Raw genomic sequence first — 24,580 nt, forward strand, 5'->3', positions numbered from 1 at the left:
TAAAAAAAAAACCCGTTCAATATACATCTAGTAAATTGTTTTTATACAGCGAATAACCTGTTGATGCTTCCCCGAGAAAATACCATTTACTTACGAAAATTGCTCATGTCCCTTCAGACATGATGGTCATTTGTATAGTCATGAAGCTTTTCGAAAACTAAATTTGGCGACCTTAATTCCAGAAACAAAAAAGCCAAGATTGATTTTTTTTATACGCATAAAAATTCTTATTGCGGTTTTTGTGCACAGAAAAAAGTACATGCAATTTGTTTTTTATAACAGGGTTTTTGTTTGTTTTTGTTATATATATGTACTAACATTTCCATAATATATTTATGAACAGAATTATTATAACCAACAATAAGCTTGATAATTTTTGTACATGATACAAATATTACACACATCGATATTTATAATATGTATATTATGTATTTATTTATATATATATTTATATATATACGAACATGATAGATGATGATCCGCTCTTTAAAAGGAGGGCTAAAAAAAAAAAAAATTACAACCATATTTACAAGATGTCCTTAAAGAAAAAGGAATGTCATGAGAAATTCTTTTTTGCCAACTGGGAATTGAATTCCATTGATTACAAAAATTGATTTAAAAAACTGAATACAGATGGCGTTATTGATGCGGGGGAAAGGGAGTGCGGGGTACCGTTTCAAGTCGAAATAGTGTCGTTTCGTCCCGAGTTTGATAGAAAGTGTCTCGTTGTGATCCTCTATTTTCTTCAGCCCCTTTTCTTTATGTTCCAAACTCCCTTCAAGCCAAACAACAAGAGGACCTCATAACTTCAAATTTAGCTATTCCTGCAGGCGGCCCAAGTCTGGTCCGAAATTGCGTGCCGTCGACAACCACGGCGTGTTCTTTAAAGTACTAAGAGCGCTCTCAAATCAACACCACCTACAGAACAAGGCCTCCGCACGAAGCTTGTGACGTCACTGAGGAAGACCATTCCTTCTATTGCCATGGGATATACTGCAAAGAAAGGTAAAGATATCGCATGCGTCGGCCTGCTATATCCAATGGCAATAGGTGAAATGGCCTTCTTAAGTGACGTCACAAGCTTCGTGCGGAGGCCTTGTTCTGTGGGTGGCGGTGTCTCAATGCGCCCGATTCCATACGAGCGAGATCGATACCAGTTTTAAGCAGTCATCATTTAGGTCGGTCATAGTTCAAGCATATGAATACATTGGCAGCACATGCTCAACCTATGGTCCACGGGCCAAACGTGGGCCCTCTGAGTCATCTGATGCATATACAGGGCGATTCAGAACACAACATACAAAGAAACTCCAAACTGATCAGCTGGAGGATAAAAGATAATGCAGAAATGACAAGCCAATAATGGGTGGAAAAATTCTTTATTTGGCGATACTTTCCATGAGGACAGTACTCAGAGCCGCAACTAGATGTTTGGTCGGCCGTGGCAAGAGCGCATTTTGGCGCCCCCGTGTAATGCTGAAGGAGGGATTGATTGGTGAAATCTACGTCCCCTCTGGTTCGGCGCCCGGGGGAACCAGACCCACCTGCGCACCCCCCCCCCCCTAGTTGTGGCTATGCCAGTACGTGTACACGTTAAGTTTCAAAAGTTTTTACAATCCACAGTTACGCACGCCTGATGGCGCTGTTATCCGCCTCGATGGATTGGGAGTGGTGCCCCCTCCCCATGGCCACGACAATTGCCCGATTTATCTCGCCTGGATTTCTTCTGGGGGAGGGGGGGCTTGGAAGCCATGGTCTACGAGACGCTCGTTGCGTCTGACACCGACCTCGTTGCAAGAATCTCCATCACAGCTGCAAATGTCCGCGGAATGCTAGGTGTTTTCGAAAGGGTTCGACAATCAATGCGTCGCCGTTGTGAAACGTGCATATCTGTGGATGGCAAGGACTTTGAGCACTTGTTGTGAAACTTAACGTGTACACGTACTGTCCTCGTGTAAAGTATCGCCAAATAAAGAGTTTTTCCACCCATTATTGGCTTGTCATTTCTGCATCTTCGTTTGTCCTCCAGCTGATCAGGCTGGGGTGGACCGATCATACATTTCTGTGATTCCGTTTTGTGTTTTCTACCTCCCCTAAAAGTTTGTACGTTGATTTTTGAATCACCCTGTATATAGCTCGCGACTTCAAACCTAATTTTGTAAAAATTAACTAGGCAGCACATTTATATTAGATCACTCGCGGCTCAGTGACTCGTGGTGTATTTACAGATCAGTTAAGTGGCCTGCAGTACGATTCCAGAGCACTTGAGTGACCAGCGACACACATTTCCACATCACTCAAGTGGACCATGCCACATTTACACATGACAGGCAACTCAAGTGATCCTTTTTCTTTAATATTGAGAAAATAAATGCTCCCTGCTGGGAACCCCCTCCTCTATGGTGAATAACATTCAAAGGGCCCGGGTAAGTAACTCATGACTCAAGTGACCTGCGGCAAATTTTCAGATCACGTGCGACCTGCGGCACAGTTCCACAACACTTTAGTGACCTGCGACACGTTTTCAAAACCAATAAAGTGATCCACACTCTCCTAAAGGTTGAGCACACTTGGCATATTCTTCTATTGATAGGCATGCACCTACTTTACGCGCATATATCTCCGGTCGTATATCGCCGTAAGGTAATTTCCAACCAGTGGGAAATGAAGGCGCCATCTATAGGTGGTCGTTCCATTCTCGGTAGGGAAAAAACTTGTTTCTGATGTTCTCTGCCCGGATTTGAACCCATGGACGTTGACGGTAACCTTCATAGTGGAGACGAGCGTCTTACCACAGCGCCACGATGGGTTCGCACCTTGTGCTCTCGACTCAAAAAATATTGAAGTCGGTAACCCCTTTTTAACGGGAAGGAGATGGAACTGTACATGGCCCAGGCTTTGCCCCCATAGGGCAGCGGTTCTCAACCTGTTTTTGACCCGCGGAGCCCTCTCTGGTATATAATTTCTATGGCGGAGCTCCGTATGTATGTATATTTTTTTTAATTTTCCTCGAGCGGCCGCGGAGCCGCCCCTCCTCCAGTTGAGACCAGCTGCCGTAGGGGGATGTAAGCCCCGATACCACGAAAGTGTTGGAACTGGACTGGTAGTTATCACCTGAAGGATGAAACGGCACTATCTCAGCAAGAGGATGAATCGGGACATCACCATTGGTGGTTAATGGAGGGAGAAATGAAGTATTTTGACTAAAAACCTCCTACCGGGAGGTGCTTGGACTTTCTTTTGTGTGACAACAGCCTAAAAATTCGGAATAATTATTTTCCCATAGTGTTCAGTGGAAGACGGCGTTCTCTGTGGGTGAGACGACAGGGGGCGCTTCGAATTTGGCAATTCCTTTTTATTAGTAAAAACATAAAAATTCGGATTGAGACGACTACCGACAACTATAACGCCAGAAGGTAGCGCCTGATGTCGCCTTGTCAGCGGTGTCGCTACCTCTGTCAAATCAAGTACAGATCCTACAGACACGAATGGAAAATATACGTACGTATACGATACAGAGAAAGATAGAGATAGTGTAGAGATACACAGAGTACGTGTCACATTTGCCCCTTCACTTGCCGAGCATGTCATCCAGCAGCGGGAACCCGGAACCGGAGTTTCCGCCGCCAATGTCGAAATTCAACAAGTCCGACGTCGAACAGATATTGTCCAAGAAGTCCAGGATGTCGCTGTTGTCGGCCGGCAGACCGTGATGGGACGCGTCGTCCAGTTTCATGGACGCCACCGGTTTCGTGGCCGCGATGTCGTACATGTTGTGCTGGGAATGTTGGAGAGCCGACGGCGATTCCCTCATCGAGGGCATCGTCGACGTCACCATCATCTGGTCGGGTGTCTTGGCAACGTTCTGGTGCTGCTGTTGGTGTTGCTGCTGCTGCTGTTGGATGAGTATCTGTTGGTGCTGCTGCTGCATCAGGATGTGACCATTCGGTGCTGCCGTTGTTGACGTCATGACGCCACCGGACATCGAGTTTGCGAGTCTTGATGTCACGGGCATCGGGCTACCTTGAAGGTGGCCGTGGCTCGTGGGGTCGACCATGACGTTTCCTGTGTTAAAGTTCGAAGGGTTAGAGGTTAGTATCTGCTGTTGTTGCTGCTGGTGAACGTAATTCGTGGGTCCGGTCCTCGAGTAGGGTATCCGGATTTGGAGGTTGGCGGAGTTTATCTGTTGTTGTTGCTGAGACATGTACGCGTGCCTCCAGTCGGTGGAAACGGGAGGCCTCTGGGATATGTTAAGCCCCTCGGGACCGACGTTGACGTTCGGCGGCCTCTGGTGTCTCGTAGAGTTCTGTTTAGCGACCGAACCTCGTCCGCGTCCTCGACCTCTACCTGTGGTAGTCGGGACGCTGTGTATCGGGTTGTTCATCATGGCGTGATGCTGCTGCTGTTGTTGGACATTCGAGTTCTGATCCATGTGCGCGTACGCATGGGCATTGCTGCTCATAGCGGAAGCAGCAGCCGCGGCTTTCCGGCCTTTGGCACCCCTGTTATCCGACGTCGTCGTCCTCTGTTGGGGCTGTTGGATCGGCATCCCCTGAGGCATGTGGCTCGAGACTACGGTGCTTTGGTCACCGACTGGCGATTGGTAATCGGGTGGAGGTCTTCCAGCGTACTGCGGGACGTGTCGCTGCTGCTGTTGTCCACCAGCTGCTGGATTGTTTGATGGTGACGGAGACACTCTGGATTGTTGAGCAGCCGCTGCTGCTCTTTGTTGTTGCTGCTGTTGGGCCAAGTTCTGTTGCTGTTGTTGCTGCTGGTGCTGGTTGTTCGCGTTTGCTTGCGATACTCCGAACTGGAAGTTCATGGATTGGGACTGCGACATGTGAACAGACTGGTGTGGTCCTGGATAGAAGCTCCTGCTCTGGACTTGCTGCTGTTGTTGCGCCTGGACCGTGACTGATGGCTTGAGGTCGTGACTCATGAGCAGTTGCTGCTGCGACTGTGATACCTGTAAGTAGAAAGAGGTATCTGAATGAATATGTGAAACATTTAACATTTACTGCAACTGTAAACGTGAAACATGTGGAATGAAAAATAGTTCATAGTTAATAAGAAATACACGCTGGTTCTTTCTTCGCCAAGATTCATGAATTTTGTAGATTTGTTTTTTAAAAATTCTGCCAAATAACCATTACAATATACACTGTCAGGACGGCATTCGGACAAAAAGTAACCCAGCTAAAAATCCGAAACATTATAGATCTTTTTATAGCAATATTAACGAGGGATAGTCGCTCAATTTTCGCTTTGCTGCAAGTCGTTGTCGAATCGTTGAAATTTCCAGCATTGTTGAAATACTATGTTGAATCAATGGAATTCCAAATATTGGTGAAAGACATTGTTGAATCATTGGAATTCCCAGCCTTGTTGAAATACTATGTTAAATCATTGGAACATCGGACATTGTTGAATCATTGGAATTCTTAGCATTGTTGAATCATTGGAATTCTTAGCATTGTTGAATCATTGGAATTCTTAGCATTGTTGAATCATTGGAATTCTTAGCATTGTTGAATCTTCCAACAATGCTGCCAAGAGTGAATTTCAACAATGCTCTGAACTTGCTGAATCTTCCAAGTTCCTAACATTGTTGATAGCCAATGTTGAATCGTTGGAATTTCAAGCAATGTTGGAAGTCAATACTGACTTCCAAGTTCCCAGCATTTTTGAAAGGCAATATCGAATCTTTGGAATTTCTAGCATTATTGAATCTCCCACGTACCCAGCATTATTGGAAGTTAATTTTGAATTATCCAGGTTCATAGCACTGTTCAAAGTTATTGTCAATCTTTAAAATTTCCAGCATAGCTGAAAGTCAATGTTGAGCCATCCACACATACAAGTTCATTGTTCAAAATTGTTGAATCATTGGGAATACCCAGCATTTTGAAAATCATTCTTGAATCGTTGAAAAAATTCCCAGCATTGTTTAAATCCATTGTTGCCTTACGACTACTGTATTTTCAAAAGCCGTGGCTTTTCAATAGGAGTGCGTGAGTGGTTCGAAAAGCTTTTCTCTACATTTTTTTCAAGGAAAGGGAAAACACGACTGCTGGCGATGGACCACGTCAAAGAATTCTCATAAATGAAGTCACGTAGGCTACATAATACGTGTGTGTGTGTGTGTGTATCGAATGTTTTTACATTCTCAATGATAACAATGCTTTGTCCATTGATATCACGACCCCACCAGAGCGAGAAACCTGAGCGGGAACAAAATGGCAAGAACTGGAAAGTTGGAATAAAAAAACTCCAACTGGCTACTCCAAATTTTCGACCGAAAATAATCTCATACTATATAATTTCACTACATGGGTGCCCGTAAAAAATCTAGCCGGGGGCCCTATTGAAGGATGTGGGGATCATGACAGAAGGTATCACTAAGGATACGTAATTTTCGTATTTATGAAAGAGATGCGATAAATGCGCAATCTCTACCATTTTTGATGAACAAATGCGAACACTGGCTTTTTGTCGCTTTTCCGCAAGATCTTCACACCTTTTTATCTTTTTAAGCAAAAATAGGTGGTCATTTTGGTACAACTTTCAACTAACAATACAAGTACAGTACTGGGGAGAAAAATGTGTGATTGAATTAGTTCACTTTTGTGAAGTTTTTGATTTGCAAATGAATGCTAATTTTTTTTGCAAATGAATACAAAAATTGTGATTTGAAAAAAAAAAAAAATTGCGAATGAATGCGAAATTTTCGTATCGCTATTTATTACCCATTGGATATCTCTCAAACATGGCGGTAACCACCAAGATGGCGACGATTTCTTATTAACCTGCGTTTCAGAAAAATAGTAAATACTCTTCTCAAATTGGACAAGGACACCAACTCGACCAAAAAAAAAAACAAACTAGTACATACGAGGGGAAAAAATGGGGTTTTCACCTTTTAAAGGAAAGGAGGGCCCCCCCCCCAGCTCCCTTCCAGCCTCTCAAAAGAAAAGCCACGGAACAATGGGAGCCTCACAAGACGGAATATCGTCGCATTATATCTTCCATTAGTACATAGATGGGAAACTCGCACACACAAAAGAATGGAATAAAATGGATGGAAAAAAAAAAAAAAGTTTTTTTGGGGGCCTACCAGAAAGAGGAAGGGGGCGGTAAGAAGAATATTTCACGGACATTCCGCGGATGCCTCAGAACGGTGGCCTTTTAGTCCCGACCAATCGCGTCGAATACCCCAGCGCTCGAATGTTTCCATGGCTCAAATTACATCTTCCAGTAGATGGGGAAATACAGTACGTACGGTACTGCGGTCGCCCCCAACCCCGTCTAAACACCGGGAAAGACAGGCCACAGACTGGAGGATTAGGCGTGCAGATTGATCAGTCCCATGCTGTCTAATTATTTATGGTACGCAGGGATTAACTTTCAAACCCTGGAAAGCAGAGAGGTTCAGCCCCATCCCCCCCTTCAGAGGACAAGTTCGAGGTATTGAAAAACATGGCACTATGGCAAGAAAAGCAATTAACATTGCACACAACCACGAATCAAATCCGAGTTTTATTTCCCACACGGGTCAATGTTCCTCAAAGTGGAGATACCACCCCCCCCCCGGTGGTAGTCAGTAAAAGCTATCGTTAGCGTCCCACCAATTCGTAAATACAGTCGTGTCCGGATATAAGGATTCAGCGAATTCCTCGATTTAACGAATTTTTTTTTCTAAAATTCTTGTGAAAATATATGTCGAATCCCTGTTTGACGCACAAAAACCCGCGCTTACAACGAATTTTGTTCAAACTCAAGGATCCGAAGATACGACCTTCCAGGATTGGAGAGACCTTCAGCTCCTTTTTAGGGGCCATTCAAAGTGCCCTACAGAACTTCAGTGATCTAGAAATGTTTAGCGGATCCAAGTGATCTGGAAACGTGTCCGGGCCGCTTATATGCTCTGGAACTGTGCCACGCATTACTCAAGTGATCCGTAATCATGTGCCGCGGATCACTCAAATAATCTGAGAATGTGCCGCGGGTAACTTGAGTGATGTAGAACCGCACTGGGGGTCCACTTGGGTGCTCTAAAACTACGTCACATGTTCCTCGAGGGATCTCTAAATGTGTCACGGATCGCTAAGTGTTCTGAAACTGTCCCGGGTCATTTAAGTGATCTGAAAATGTGCCACGGGCCGCTTAAATGCTCTGGAATTGTACCACGGGACACTTAATGCGCAGCTCAGTTCATTTTTACAAAATTAGGTTTGAGGTAGGCAGGCCGCGTCAGATAATCCCCAGGGCCATATTTTGTCCGCGGCCAAGGGGTCAAGCTAACGTAATACTTGAACGGCCCCTTAGAAGCAAACAAAAAAAATTGGAGCAGGAATCTCTGAACGACGATAATAGTCATTTAGAGTTTCGCCAGTGTTTCTCAGACCTTTCTGAAAACAAGGGCCAATAAAATGTCTGAAACAATTTGACAGACCATTTGAGTCCCTTATTACGGGATATTCATGTAATTTTCGTTGTCCTGATGTTTTTTCAATACATTTGTCCCGTTTTTTTCACCGATATTTAGTTTTATTTGAATTTGTAATATGTACACTAAAGTCGTGAACGCATACAACGTATTCATAATAATATAAATTATATTTTAATAATTATGGCAAAAATTATAAATATTCATCACACGTCAGGTTTAGCGTTTTATCCTCTTTTTTTTTTTTCAAATTTTAATTACGATTGTGTCCTACTTCTGATAATGGCGATGTCCCGTATTTTAGGGGTTAGTATTTAAGATCCCAGTTAACCGAATTTTATTTTTTTAAAATGAAATATGGTCATCAGATTGAACATTTTTTTTTTTTCGTGGAATACATTTTTGTTTACTGGGATTTGTAGCAGCGCCTTTATTTCCACACCTTCAGCAATTTCAACAGTAATTGGCGCATTAAATTTTAAAGCAATGAATCGCAATTTTTTGAAAAATTTAGTGATATCCCGTATTTAGGATCGCAATTTCCTCCATTCTCCTCGATGATGTATGGTGAACCCAGTATAATTTTATTTGAACCCATATGGATATTATTAATATCAATTACAACGGGCGAACAATTTTATCAAGTCTGCCGTCGGACCAGGCCCGTAACAAGGCTGGGGGTAACCAAGTCCCCGAGCCCACACACAAACACTTTTCACCTATTTAACATATTTCTCAGAAATTTTGACAGTTCCTTGTTTGAAATGCTGTAATCTACAAAAGGACAAACCCCTCCTTTTCTCATCATAGTCTTTTCAGGGAGCCTGGAGAAGGTACACTACGGCTCTGCTGCGGACCATAGGTTAAGAAACGCTGGTTTACAACAATACTATAAAATATTGTGCTGACATGTTTATATTCCAGAATAGAAATAGTTACTTCAAGATTGTCCTCTGCCTTGGCAAGCAAAGAATGGGTGGTCATCTTCATTTAAGGGAAAGCACTTCCCATTATCCAGAAAATGACAATTTCCACAGAATTTGATAAATCTTGGACGTATCAAACTTCTATCAAGCAATTTTTTTATATCGAGGCCCCAGGCGCAAAAGAAAATATGGGGCCCCTTAAATTAGCAAAAAAGTGTGAAGTTTGTGTTTTTCGGGGCCCCATAGAAGTCGGGAGCCGTAGGCCCGCACCCGCCGTTAAATCCGCCTCTGCACGTAAATGCTCTGGAACTGTGACACAAGTCACTCAAGTGAGCTGTAAAATATGCTGCGGGGGGGGGGGTGTCACTCAAGTGATCTGGAAATGCAGGCCCGTCATTTGGGGGAGCCGTTGCCCCCCCCCCCCGGCTTTTGAAAATACACTAAAAAATGGTATATATATATACACACACATGCATTGAATACATGTGCTTTGCCCCCTCTCTGGAAAAAGTTGAAACGACGGCCATGTGGAAATGTGCCACAATCAATTCAAGTCATGTGGAACTGCACCGCACGGCACTTGAGTGAGCTGCAAATGTGCCACTCTCTTGATCATTTTTTACAAAATTAAATTTGAGGTCACAGGCCACGCAACATTCGACCCACAGGCCATGGGTTGAGCACGTATGCTCTACTCTGACTACACAATGAGGTTCTACAGTAGGGCCACATAAAATAAACGGACAACAAGCGGTCATCAGCTTATGATCCGTTATAAGCTGGATAGAAGCCGCTGACAGCGGCTAATAATATGTTCTGCTTTGGCGGCTAATACAATATTGATAATAAGAAAGCTCTTCCAATCCACGAAAAAAATATATCCCAAAAAACTCAAATTTCGAAATTGCACACACACAAGAAAAAAAGTCCATAAATCCAAAAAAAAAAATTTTATTTCCCGTCGTTTCTCACCCACTTCGCCATCCTAGACCCTAGAGAACAAAGAGAAACGCCATTTTGGAGTGTCAATAAACCACGGTGAGGCGCTGGTCTCTCTCTCTCTCCAGCGAATTCAGTCAGAGAGAGAGAGAGAGGAGGGCCATCGACCTTTGCCTTCACGACACCACCAAACCATCTACAAAAGAGCATGTCTGCGGCGTCGGCACCAACCATTTCGCGTATCATTATCATTTTTTCATTTCTTACATTTTACAAGCCAGTGGCGTGACGTCGCCAAAAAAGTATTGCCACAAATAAAAAAAATAATAGTAAAACGGGCCTGAAACCATGGCGTAATTCGGCAAAGAGAAATAGGCATTGCGTGTTTGAATCCGTGACCGATAGATTAGCGTTATTTCCATGTTTTTTTTTGTTTGCTACTCGCGACTGACCAGGCGTTCCGTTTTCGTCGCCAACACCTGTCTCGTAGGTTGAAATTCGATCGGATGACGAACGGATGATAAAAAAAAGACAATCCAACGCCAAACTGCGTTAACGAGGTTCGGCTACGACTGTACTCCTCTCTGATCAATTTATTCGATTTTACGTCGCCGTGATTTGGCGAGATTTCAACCCCCCCCCCCTTCCCACGTTCACACGGCGGTTTCGAAGTTTGCTTGGGGGGTCGTTCAAGTATTTCGTCAGCATCGGGGGGGGGGGGGAGTTCGGATTTACCGACTTTTAATGACTTTTAATGACCAGGGGGGTTTTGAAGGGGTTGCTTACGTCAGCAATAACCCTTTTTTGAAGATATGAAATATTCTACGGTGCTGATGAAATTGTGCTGACGGGGGGGGGGGGGGGGGGTGTCAAAAATGGCTAAAAATCTACTGACGTAATATTTGAATGGCACCTTGTGAAAAATACCGAAACAAAAATTTTAGCACTGAAGAAAAATGAATTGATGAGATTTCAGAATTGATGAAAGAAATAATTTAGGAATTAATGAAAGAAATAATTTAGGAATTAATGAAAGAAATAATTTAGGAATTAATGAAAGAAATAATTTAGGAATTAATGAAAGAAATAATTTAGGAATTAATGAAAGAAATTAATTTCGGAATTAATGAACAAGATAATAATTCTGGAATTATATTGCATATATACCAAATGGGACCCGACTTGAACGATAGGCTACTTTAAAATTTCGTCAGACCAGGACAAATGCCCCAAATGGGCAAAAAACTGTCCGGCAACAATGGTTTTTGGGCCTCAACAATCACTTTCCGAACGTTTACTTTGGTTACCGTGGTTCCCTAGCAATGTGTTTCAGACGTGTATATGCCTTTACAACGGTTTGTCACTTCTTTAATCCTGTTTTTATTATATGTTTATATGTTTAATAGTTTATGCCTTTATAATGGTTTGATACATTTCCAATCCTGCCAGTAACGAGGCTTTTTGAATAGACGTCATAATCATCATCAGCATCACTTTGAGGGTCAAGAAAAGGGCGATCCTCATAGAAATCAGTGTTAAAATTGCCGATTTTACTGTAGAAATGCTGAAATTTTGTGAAGTTTTCTGTCACATCAATACTTTTAAAAATTGTATTGAATTCTAGATTTCTGAAATATTGAGTTCGATTAGAGATATACGAAGCCCGGGAGATTAAATATTAAGTAATTAGCTGGACCTACTTTCGAGGTGGATATCCATGCAATAACAGTGATTTCAACTTTTTATTTATATCTTCTCAAGCATGAAAATTAATGTCTCCGTATTGTCTTTTGATATTCAAATGCATAAATTCATAGTTTAGGATGTTTTAAAATTAATTATGGGACCGTAAAGTACATCGACGAAATTCCACAGCTTCAATTAAGCAATTTTGAAAGCTGAAACAGGCAGATGGATAACTTAAAGTTCAGGGGGGGGGGGATCGAAATACCTAGCACCCCTTAAAAAAAGGAAAAAATATATATATTCGTTTCTATGTTTCTTTAAATCTAGATTTGTTTATTTCATGAAGTCGCGCAGGAAGTCGCCATATTGGTTAACTTAGACACGGTTTGCATGTCCCTCAAAGAAAGAGGGAGATATCACGTGATCCAAACAGCCTCATTGAAGAAAAGCCGGGCAGCGCCGGGTATTATAGCTAGTTGTATATATTTTCCGTACATACCAACACTTCATCCCGCCCGAAGGTGTGCGATTCCAAAATTAATTTACAAAACTAAAATTGTATTTATTTCAGCACTAGTGGCATAAATTTAGTTTTTTTTTAAAATCACCCATTTTTAGAAGAATATATATGTATATTTTTTTAATTTTAATGTTGTCTCTATGGACAGTCCAGAAAACATACTATAAAAAAATTATCTTCATGAATTTTCCGGTTGATATCCTTAAACTGTATATACATCAGATATATCCTGGTTAATATCAGAAAGGGGGAAAATAATGGGAAAAAGAGTTTCAGAAAATCAATCCAAATCTTAATTCGGCCGACAGAAGGTTAACGAAAGAAATGAAATTTCGGAATTGATAAGATTTTTAGAATTGATGAAAATTCAGAAAATAGAAAAACAAAATCGGTATCATTGAAATGAATAATTTTGGAATTAATGATAATTCAGGAAAAATGGAAAAAAAATCGGAATTATTAAAAGAAATAATATTGGAACTTATGAGTCTTGAACAATTTGGGGCGCCCTGTTTGAGGAACCGCTAGCCGTTGAGACACCACCGTCGCTTGAAGGAACGCCAACAGGACAAAGGAACCCCCCCCTCCCCCAAGAATGAACATAATTCTACCCTTCGTCTCTGAAAAAACTGAATCTTGAAGTAGGTGACACTTGAGCTAATGCAATGTTTCTCAAAGTGTGCATCGCGGCTCTTTCGAGCGTCGGGGAGAGGTGGATATACTTGCGTGCCTATTTTAGACTTTGAAGTGATTCTTTTATAAGTGAAAATATCTACTATACACTATTCTGGAGAGCCACAGATGAACCATGAACTAGGCAAGGGAGTCGCGGTGGAAGGAGTGATTGGGGGGACCTGGACTAGGAAAAACAATTAGCCTTATGGGGAGATGGTCCTTCAGAGAGGGTTTTTCCCTCTGTCCGGATTTGGGGGTGTTGCGATACACATTATGACGGTATTACACAGCACGCATAAATCTGAACGCCCAAATGGACTTGACGTACTAGAAAAAAAAAAAGTCGCTAAAGGTGCCTAATCGAGATTCTCACAACAGTGATGATTGGCAGTGCCGTATTAATGCATGGGCCCACCCGGGAACGGCGCGGGGGCCTCAGAAAAATGAGAAGTGGTTGAATTTTTTCAGAACTTGTCAGGTAGGGCCTCAGGAAAATCACTTGGCCCGTGGGCCCACGATGCTCTTAAGACGGCCCTGATGATCCGTCTAATGACGGATTTCGAAATGACCGATATAAATAGAAAGGGAAAAAGTTTTAAAATTTGTGAAATTCAAAGAAAAAGTAAATAAGATATGGAAATGAGGGGGGAGGGGTACAAGAAAAAGAAAGAATCATCACCAGACAGTAAAGTCTTTGAACCAAATCGTCAACAAGCGAAGCGAAGTCAAAGAACTCCCCGTTAAGAAAAAATAAAATGAAAAGCATCATCTATCTCATCAGGACTTTGACGGCCTTTGGGACATCCTGACCTAGATCGCACGGATCGCAAACAACAACGAAGCCGCCTCAGCGACAAAATAGCCTATGCAAATACAATAATGGACATCCCGCGCGCATGGCAAACATACGCACGCAAAACAGCAAGCGATTCGTATAGGCCACAGCTTACGCCAGATTTCACGAGGGGCTAAGGACCTGATGCCTGCCTGCCTCCACTATTATTAAAAGGAGGAGGAAGAAGAAAAGTGCAGCTGTTCGTGGCGATGATGGGTATATATAAGCTGGTGTTGTGATAAAATATATATATATTTTTTTCCCTCGCCAAGATAATGGAAACAACGTCACATCCTGGGGGGCCCCCAATCTTCTCCATCTCTCACGTGCTTGATCCAGATCTTCCGAGAAACTCAGCAAAAACACGATCTCTATCCGATGACGTTTTGAAGCACAGTGATTCGCAAATACGGTCTCGACCCCGCTCAATCGGATACCCCGCTTAGACGGATAAAATCCTCGGGGCACCGAAATTTCTCTCATACAGACAATAAAGTTCCCCGCTTAATATGATTAATTTCAACGACCTCCCCCACGCTTAATCGAACATCACGCTTCACACGTCAACTATTAATACACATCAACCACTATACACAATGTTTTCATTGAATGTAAGATTCTGAATTAATGGGAAATATGTTAAGATAAATACATTTGAGAGTAGGTATGTTCAAGTTGACTTCAACACGTACATTTATATTTTTGTTCTCTGTTGAGCCAATAGAGGGCACTAACTTTTCTAATGGAAAGTAAAAAATCTTGGGTATTCTGATCTGTGTAATTGAATATAATTTTTCAATACATTTCCGATGTCTGATATATTCGAGAAGCTCTATTAATACTTATCCTTAACGTTTTAAAATTGAATTGTTTCACGCATAATCGGATATTGCCTGCTGGAATCGTTAATATTATTAGGCGGGGCCGACTATAGTTTGAAAATTCATGAAAATTGAAGGAATCGGTTTTGAATGCGGTTTACGATAAAGTTGTTATCACGAAGGGGAATTTTTTTTATTCTTTGGTATACTAAAAAATTTAGTTAAATTTTTTTGTCGATAGAGAACGCTTCAAAAAAGCGAACCAGTTATGATTAGTGAAATTCGAGAGAAAACTATAAAAATAATTATATAAGCATATAGTTTTTTTTTCTGCCAAATTTTTTGGACGGAAATGATTACCGCGTCGTGATTGCGGTTTGATGGGTTGCCACAACTAGCGTGCACATAATTATCACGAAAAAATACGCCAACTAGATGATAGGATAAAATATTTTTTATATATATCTTTTATCATACTTTCGCCAGGAATCACCGGCCATTGCGCGAGCTGGCCGGGTCAATATTTAACGAAATTAGCCAATTCACGAAGTGGCCAATTTCGGGCTTTGGCAGTAACATATATGTAACGGCCTAAGTCCGAAATGAGCCAGTTGACACTGCCAAAGTCCGAATTCGGAGATTTGGCCAACCTGTTCGTGAAGTGGTTAGAGATCCCTAGACAAAGAAAAGGCATGATTCAAGGTCATCGCCAAGCTGGCGTATATTTGCGATAATTATGACCATTATAATTTGTGTTAATTGCATTTTTAATTGGGTTACTGTTTTTTTTTTTTTTGAAATATATGACATCCATATTTTTATGGGCATCTTTTTATCAGCCACCTCGTTGGGCATTTTGCCTGTTGTGGCGTTGTATTTGTATTTATAATCTTATAATCATGGTTAGCTGCGGCAGTCCTAACGATCAAAGGAATTGGAATATCGATACCTTGGGGGATGGGGGGATTGATATCGCGACCCAAGGACAACATCACTTCAACAGGGGGCATCATGATGTAGAGACGGTTATGCATAGAGCCCCCAACAACTCACTAAGCTTTTTTCCTACACGAATTTTGTTTTTAATAACTCTCTATGCCTGCCCAAACGGAATTTTTCCACCATGTTCCCACCCGTGCCCCCCCCCCCAAAATATCCCAAGACCACAAGGGGGGGAAAGGGCATATCTCTCCCCAGTTGATTACCGTACTCGCAATGTAACCCGATACATAAAATATCTCGCAGCCCCCCCACCTCCCTCCCTCCTTTAATTGCACCAAGGTATCACTAATTACTTTTAAATATTTTAAATACTCTCAACTTCATACGGGGACGGTTCAATTCTTCAGATGGCGTTAGATATGTTGCATGGAGAGGCGGGGGAAAAAAAAAAAGTTAATTGGGTTTCACTTGAACGTGTTATTCTTATAATAATAATTTTAAAAAATCCACCGATTACGATTTTTTTTTACACAATTTATAAAGGAAGGAGAAAAAAAAAATACTCAACGGGTTATTTTTTTGCTCGCACTTAATTAACGCGTGGGGGAAGAGAGAGAGAAAAAAAATGAGTGACAATGAATTCTATTTTCTCTTGTTCACTAAAACGGATTATCAGCTAATTAATGAATTAAAACAGCCGTGGAGAGGAAAAGCCAAACGTACCGGAAAAAAAATTTACTTGACATGGGGGAAAGGGAACGGGAGAAAAAATATATAGGAAAGTGAAATTTGTTGATCCAGGGCATAAGTTGATACTTGAGAGAAAAGAAATTAAAAAAAAAAAATCTTTATATATGTAATTACGAAAAGCTCAAGAAACCGGAAACGTAGCATTTGCGACGTCTAGATGACTTCTGATATATCTTTGAATATATTATTAGTATTCAATGAATTGGCAAACCGTGAATTTACAAAAAAAAAATAGTTATTTTTCAAATTATTAATCTCTTAATCAACTTGAAATTAATATAGTCGAGTGGGCTTTATCAATTGTTTTTTTTGTTTTTTTTAATTGACATTCACCACCTTTCATTAATTTTTTTTCATTAGTTACAAGATTGTTTATACACAAAGCTATTTAAATGACTTTTGTATTTTAATTTTAGATTTAAAAATTATTCCAAATAAATTTTTAAATGATTTTCGTAGTTATTGTTTTTCTTCTATTTTGAAAATAATTCTGTATTTCGCTCTTAAATTTAAAAATTATTCAATGATTTTTTACGTAGTTGTTTTTTTTTTAATTTGAAACTTTGATTTTTTTTTTGTGCTTTTCTTTTAAATTTAAAAATTATTTCAGATAACTTTTGTGTATTTTGCTTTTAAATTAAAAAGTACATTTCAAATGATTCGTATATTTTGTGTTATCGGTATTTTAAATGATTCTCTCACTTTTCTATTTTGAGTGATTTTTATATACAGTGTTTTTTTTTAATTTAAAAATTCTGAATGATTTTTGTATTTCGTTATTTTGAATGATTTTTGTATTTGGTTATTTTGAATTATTTTTTTATTTGGTTATTTTGAATTATTTTTGTATTTGGTTATTTTGAATTATTTTTGTATTTGGTTATTTTGAATTATTTTTGTATTTGGTTATTTTGAATTATTTTTGTATTTGGCTATTTTGAATTATTTTCCTATTTTTCTTTTAAAATTTATTTTTAAATTTCTTTTGTATTTTCAATGAATTTTGTATTGGGAAAAGATTTTCATGTAGAGCACGTACATTCGATCAGAGACGTAGAAGTCGAGCGGCTCCCTTCCCATTTTAAATCCTTTCCTATTAAACCGAAAAGAAATCTCTAGGCATTTGGATAAAAACTCGCCGAGATATCCGTGATCGTTCTTAATTTTCTCTGAAACTTATTTTTATTACACTAAAAGTGATGAAAGTGAAGAATTTTAAGCCTATATCTAGGCGAATTTTTCATTCGATTGTTACGAGATATATTTCTTTAGGTAAGATTAAATACGCAAGTTTTATCTATTGACATTTTTAGACTGGGAGGAGGGCGAATTGAAATTTCAATTTTTATATTTCCTACTCAAATCATTTCGCATGCAATAGCGAGAAGAAATGATAGTCAAAATTATATAAAAATGATGTATGCATAGATGAATGTGGTCAAATATAATTAGAAAATAAATTTCTCATAGGCTAGCTTGTATTACCCCGGCATAAACATCATTTTGCCGATCTCACTGATAATGAGATAGCACGTAGTTAAATTTATCAACCATTGCGATGTCAAACCTCGCTTTTCCAGTCAAAACCTCTCTTAAGGGGTCTCACGGAACTGAAATTTCGCAGAAATTTTTATTCGGCACGTGTTAGCAAAATGAACCTCGAACTCGGACACCCGACCATTCGTTAGAATTTTATGAATTTTCAAAGTTCTAAAAATATATATATAAAAAAATTCAACATTAAAAAAAAATACTTCCTATTAATCAATTTTAAATCCGAGGTATATTTTATTAATAGGCCTATAGTAGAATAAACATTTCTGCAAAATTTCAGAATTTTCGGGGTTGTAGTTTCTTTTTTCTTCTAAATCTTACGGATGAGCTCGAATACTGCAATCTGAGAAAATCGTATTCAAAGTGTTTTTTCTTGTATACGTTTACAATATAATACATTTTTTTTGTTTATGAAAGAACAAATTAACTGATAGATACGAAATTGCTAGTATTTCATTTGCGATCGAATGAAATATTTTTTGAAGTCGTTATCGAAAATTCGACTTCAAGGGTCGCGAGACCCTTTAAAAAAATGCGTACCGTTTGAGGAGTATTATTTGAATGGTGTGTGTTGTAATGGATACTGTTTGAGATATTGTTGAGAAATTGGCATTGTTGATAAATGAGTATTGTTTGAGTTGTTGAGAAATGAATATTGTTTGAGGGTATTGTGGAGAAATGAATATTGTTTGAGGGTATTGTGGAGAAATGAATATTGTTTGAGGGTATTGTGGAGAAATGAATATTGTTGAGACTACTGATGAATGATATTGTTCAAGGGGCTATTGTTGAATGACTATTGTTTGAGGGATCACTACTGAAATGAATATTGTTGGAGTCAAAGTGACCATAGTTGATCCCAGTCAAAATGATTATCGTTCAGAATCATTAATTACTATTCAGGAATGATTGATTCAAGAAATCATTGTTGAAAATAGTATTGTTAAAGAGATGATTGTTGAAATGAGTATTGTTTAAGAGATGATTGTTGAAATGAGTATTGTTTAAGAGATGATTGCTGAAATGAATATTGCTCAAGGGATTGTTGTTGAATACTGAAATGAATATTGCTCAAGGGATTGTTGTTGAATACTGAAATGAATATTGTTCAAGGAATTGTTGTTGAATGCTGAAATGAGTATTGCTCAAGACATTATTGTTGAAATGAGCATTCTTGGAGGGATCAATATTGAATGAGTAACGAGGAAGGAATGAGAGGGAGAGAGGAAAAGAATGGAAGCAAAATGCCGACTATTTAATCATGATCAAAATGATTCCACACAGTGTTTTTTTTTTCTCCACGCTAACTCGACTCGTTGACCTCATTCAAGTCTAGTCTGGTTCGGGTTGAACACCTCGATGCGTAAGAGAGATGGATATTCAACAACAACAACTTACTCCGTTCCCACAATCCTCAAGTTAATTTTTCCTGCATTGAATAACCTTCATTTTGAAGAGGAAAAAAAAAATCGACGACATACTTGATGCAAAGTTTTTCTACTTTGGGAATTCCAATGTACGTCATAAACTAGTTGGGAATCGGGTTCGACCGACATTTCGGGATCCCCCCAAAAAAACAAATGGTTTAAATTTTTTTTTTCAAGCAATCAAACATGTACTGAACAGAATTTTTGTGCTCAAGTCATACCATTACTTAACATGAAAAAAAATTTCATCATCACACACACGCGGTGTCCAACTTGTCACTGTCTTCGATTTTTTCTACAAAGCGAGTGGAAAATTTTTAATTATATAATTTTATAATTATTTAATTTGTTCTAAAATTATTCAATTTATTTTTATAATCATTAAATTTTTTTTAATAACACTAAAATTTATTTTATAATCATTTTAATTTTTTATTTAGACATAATTTTGTCTTTTATGGTAGGGCTTGGACAGGCGCGAGGTCACCATGGCGATTAAGAAATAGGAATTGGCACCTAAGATTTTTTATGCAGGGTTACCTAGATCCCCCCCCCCCCCATTTGCTAAGCCTTGCTCTAGGTGATGGACCATGATATCAAACAAAATCATGTAGGCATGTTCAGACATAATGTTTCATGTAACAACTTTCATCAGCTGTTTAGTTTCAGGACCTGCCGGTCAAACCCAGGGAAAACTAAGGACCTTCTGCATTTTCTCTTGATTTTCAATATGATTTTAAGGCATTCATTATCTTCAGAATTTAAGGCATATTTTATATTTCGAAGCATTATTTTGCATATTTCAGCATAACTATGAGACGGATTCCGCCCCGCCCCAAGCTCTATCTTTCCCAGCTTCACAGCTTCATTTCCCTCCATTGGCGATTTTAGCAACAATTGGCAATTTTACTTCACCTTGACATCGTTATTGGCAATTTTTAATTGTCGATTTTTCGGCAGTATTAGAAATTATTGGCAATTTTATTTGCGTACTATTGGCATCAGATTTGACAATGATTGGCGATTCCCTGTAATTTCAGCATTTTTCCCGAGGAAATATGGCCAGCCTATTTATAAAAGCATATTTTTGGTTTTTTTAGGGCATAAATGCATTTTTTATGGAGCATATTATGTCAGTTTTATTCTGACTACTTAATACACTACTCCATATACGTACAGGCTATTTATTTGTGCGTGTGTGTGTGTGTGTGGGGGGGGGGGGGTAATTACTTTAGAGATATCTTGTAAAAAAATTTATCAGATCTGAAAACCTATTTCTAATAAACTTTAGAAATAGAATTTCCTATCACAAAAATTCTTAGAGCTTAGAGGCATATTGCCAATAGGCTTAAACTTCTGATGCTGTAGCAAAAACAATTCCAGGGATATTAGAGGCATATTCCTAATGACAACTTCTATTTATACTGCCGCAGAAAGCCAGTTATTAAGGTTAGAGCCTATTGGCAATATGTCTCTAATCTCCTATTAATGCTTTCGCAAAAAAGCCGATTCTCAGAACCTATTGGAAATATGTCTCAGCTCGAACTCCTATTTAAGTTGCTGCAGAAAGCCGATCCGATTCTTAGGGCCAAGAGACATTTCGCCAACAGGCTGAAAATCCTATTTATACTGTCACAAAAAGCCGGTTCCTGATGGGCTCCAGCCCTCAGTTGAGCTATCGCAGAAAGCCAATTCTTAGAGCCTATCGGTAATAACTGTCGCAGAAAGTCGATTCTCGGAGCTTAACGACATTTCACAAATGGACTAAAGATTCGCGCTAGTTGAATCAAAGGGCCCGTGGAAAACACTCTAATCGCTTATAAGCATCTCCATTAAAGAAAAAATTTCAAAAGGTAAACAAATGCATAAAAGGACACGCCATCTATAGAAAACATTTGCGTCTTTATAGAGAGAGAGAGAAATATAAATCTCTCTGTCCCGACACAATTATTCCCAAAATGACAACATCAATTGATGATGGAATAAATCCAATACATATGATCATATCTTTCGAAGCCATGAATCTTTCTCTTTGCTCCTTCACTTAGAATAATAACACAAGCATAGAGACACAGAATACGGATTCTTGTCGACACAGGAGTCCAAGACAAGAACATGAAGGTTGGATATATGCTTCCGAGATGGGTCGATGGGTCGTACGAATTCACTCAGAGCCAGGAATTCTTGAGCTATGGGTCACGACCTGAACTTGATTCGGTTCTTAGGGCATGTAGATATATTGTGAAAAGGCTCAGACTCCTATTTGTACTGTCACAGAGAGCCGGTTCTTAGAGCTTGGAGACAACTGCAAATGGGTTCGAAGGGCTTGGATACATACTGCTAATAGGTTCCAACTCTTATTTGTACTGTAGCAGAAAGCCGATTCTTAAAGCTTGGAGACATATTGCCAAGAGATTCAAAATCCTTTTCATTCTATCACAGGAAGCTGATTCTCAGAGTTCAGAAACATCTTCAAACATCGTCGGCAAAATCAACAATTGTAAGTCAAGTTGCTGAAAAATTACAAATTCTTAGGAAATGAAGGACTAATGGATCGAAATGCACATAGCCATAATTATCATATGATTTATAAGCGATAAAAATTATCATTATAAACGAGTTTAATTCTAATAATTTTCGTTGGGAAAAAAACGGGACAAAAGTATGGAATAGTCGGAACAGCTTGAAATCTGGCCGTTCCAAAAACACAGTCGCGTAATATTATATATACATATATATATATTTTAACGTGATCATCTCGCATTTCCAAGAGATCTTTACGATCTGTGCAAGGAATTTGTTAGAGTGTTAGTAGACATCCATGCCTGAACCGGGATTCAAACCCAGAACCTGCACAGTCAGAAGCTAGCTCCCTAACCACTGGACTGCCACAGGCGGTACACCTTCATATTGTAAGTTTATGGTCCGTTCAAGTTTTTCCAGACATTTTTACTGATCCCTGGATTCAGAAAGGTTGAGAAACGCTGGCTTTTATACGAATCTCCATTAAACGAAAAATTCCAAGGGGGGGGGGAACGCATGAAGAGGGGCACGCCATCTATATATGAAACGTTCACGTTTCTAGAGACAAATTCTTCCGCCTCGACAAAATCACTCCTACGATGACATCAACTGATGATGGAATAAATCCAATACATGTCCTTATCTTTCGGGGCCATGAACCCTTCCCTTCGCTCCTCCACTTAAGAGTGAAAACACGGGCAGAGAAAGACAGAAAATGGATTCCTGTCCACACAGAAGTCCAAGGCAGGCAAGAACATGAACCGTGACGGCAAAAAAACAGAGAAGACTCTTCAACAACAACAAAAAAAAGGGGCCCCAAGAAATGCCACGGGTAGGGGGCGAGTATTACACAACACAATCTATGTGATCGCGATTCACCTCTCCTCCCTCGTAAACTTGTCCTTCCGCTTAAAATTGATGATAATAATAATAATAATATTAAAAAAAAAAGACAATGAGTTGTTCAACTTTGGGACTTGACAGACTAGAAGACATTACAGATTCGCTCTTCTCTCCACCTACACGCTGGCCAGGCTTAAGAGGAAATAAAGATTATACCGTACCTACTACCCGTGGCATTTCTTCCACGCACACACGCATCTCCCTGACTGCGGAAACTGGCAAGTGCCGCTGCCTGCCCCGAGAATTTTTCGGAAAACAGAAAAGAGGACCCCGTAGCAGAGGACATCGGCCCCGAGATCGGACTGGGAGATTAAAGAAGCGGTGAAGGGCGCAACTTTAATAGAGATCCGGTAGTTTGGTCTATTCTTTTCTTGTAAAAGATCAGTCCATCATAAAAAAAAAAAAAAATGCACTCGCACTCAAAATAGGTATTAAAACATCCGCCATAATCCCCTCTCCTCCCCTGTATATACCATCTTTCTCTTTCGTTCCTCCCCGATAGGTGGATGAAATATGATTTGTTTGCGGTGAGCCATTTCGAAACTTTTCGGCCTTGATCCCATACATTTCCAAACTTTTTATTTCTCGGATTCTTGTGGTTTCTCTGCACGTGGAGACAAAAGGAATTATTGACCCCTGTGGTGACTAATTTATTAGGGTATCATCGTCATCATTGCCTTGTCGACTTTCTGTCGACAGTACCCCCGTCATCAGAAAAGATACAGGTGGTAGTTGCAAACCTACAACATAATGACATATCATGAAAATTCAAGCATTCACCATCTTAACTTCAAAACACGAAAGACAGATGGCGTCACTAGAAAAAACATGAAGCAAGCATAATTCTGACAACATAAAATAAATAAGGGCCACACATGAACTCAAAACACACGTTCTGCCATGTACCAATTCGTTAGAAATTCCGTGGAGGAATGTTTACGAGATTCATGTACGGTTTTGCTTTTCAGAGCATCTGTGAAGGTGGTTGAACATATTCCAATGGTCCATAATCAGGCACTTGTCATCCACTATTACCTAGGCCAGTGGTTCTTAACCTTTTTCCCACCCACGGTCCCCACATACTGCAGCAGTGTCCGCTAGGCTACAATCTTTGGCTGATCGTCCGATTGGATTCTTCACGGGCCCACTATAGCAAATTTAGTGTTTGAAAAAAAGAAATTATGATAAAATCGTCTCGGGCCCAGAGTCCTGTCAGCCGCACCCCTTTGGGCGCCATGTCTTTTAGACAGTGTCTCTTACCTTCTTCCTTTCGTCCGTGGCTCCTTCTGGACCATATTTTCTTCTTGTGTGCCCCCCCCCCCCATCCAAAAGCAAGACCATATTTACTCATTGAAGTCATTGTGAATTAAGAACGATTTTTTTCTATTGAGTAACGTTGGTCTATAGATTTCTGGGATAGCTTCTCAGTGAACCTATTTTGTTTTAGGGAAATGTGCAGGGGCAACATCAAGTTCTCCCCCGGACAGAGGCTGGATATGATAGCTTGTATTTTCATATACTTCCTCTCGAGATAATCTTAGTAATACTAAATCTCATCATGTAGAATTCTTTAAAGACATGAGGTTCACGGACCATGCCCAGATGGCATGGTCCATCTGGGCATGGGGTGGTT

The 24,580-nt window shown here is 39.7% G+C and overlaps 1 protein-coding gene across 1 annotated transcript in view; it reads right to left on the bottom strand.

Annotated features, from left to right (window-relative positions):
• Positions 1-217: 217 nt before the first annotated feature.
• LOC149069998 (uncharacterized) overlaps positions 218-24,580 on the bottom strand; it is a 100,106-nt gene continuing 75,743 nt past the window's right edge. Inside the window, exon 4 of the mRNA XM_089249416.1 lies at positions 218-4,966. Within this exon, the coding sequence (XP_089105542.1) occupies positions 3,572-4,966 (1,395 nt within the window). The 3' untranslated portion in view covers positions 218-3,571. The remainder of the gene's footprint in view (positions 4,967-24,580) is intronic.

This window comes from Pholcus phalangioides, unplaced genomic scaffold (genome assembly GCF_987345545.1).
Source record: "Pholcus phalangioides strain wild (caught in Gottingen) unplaced genomic scaffold, Ppha-v1.0 ptg000022l_1, whole genome shotgun sequence".
NCBI lineage: Eukaryota > Metazoa > Arthropoda > Arachnida > Araneae > Pholcidae > Pholcus > Pholcus phalangioides.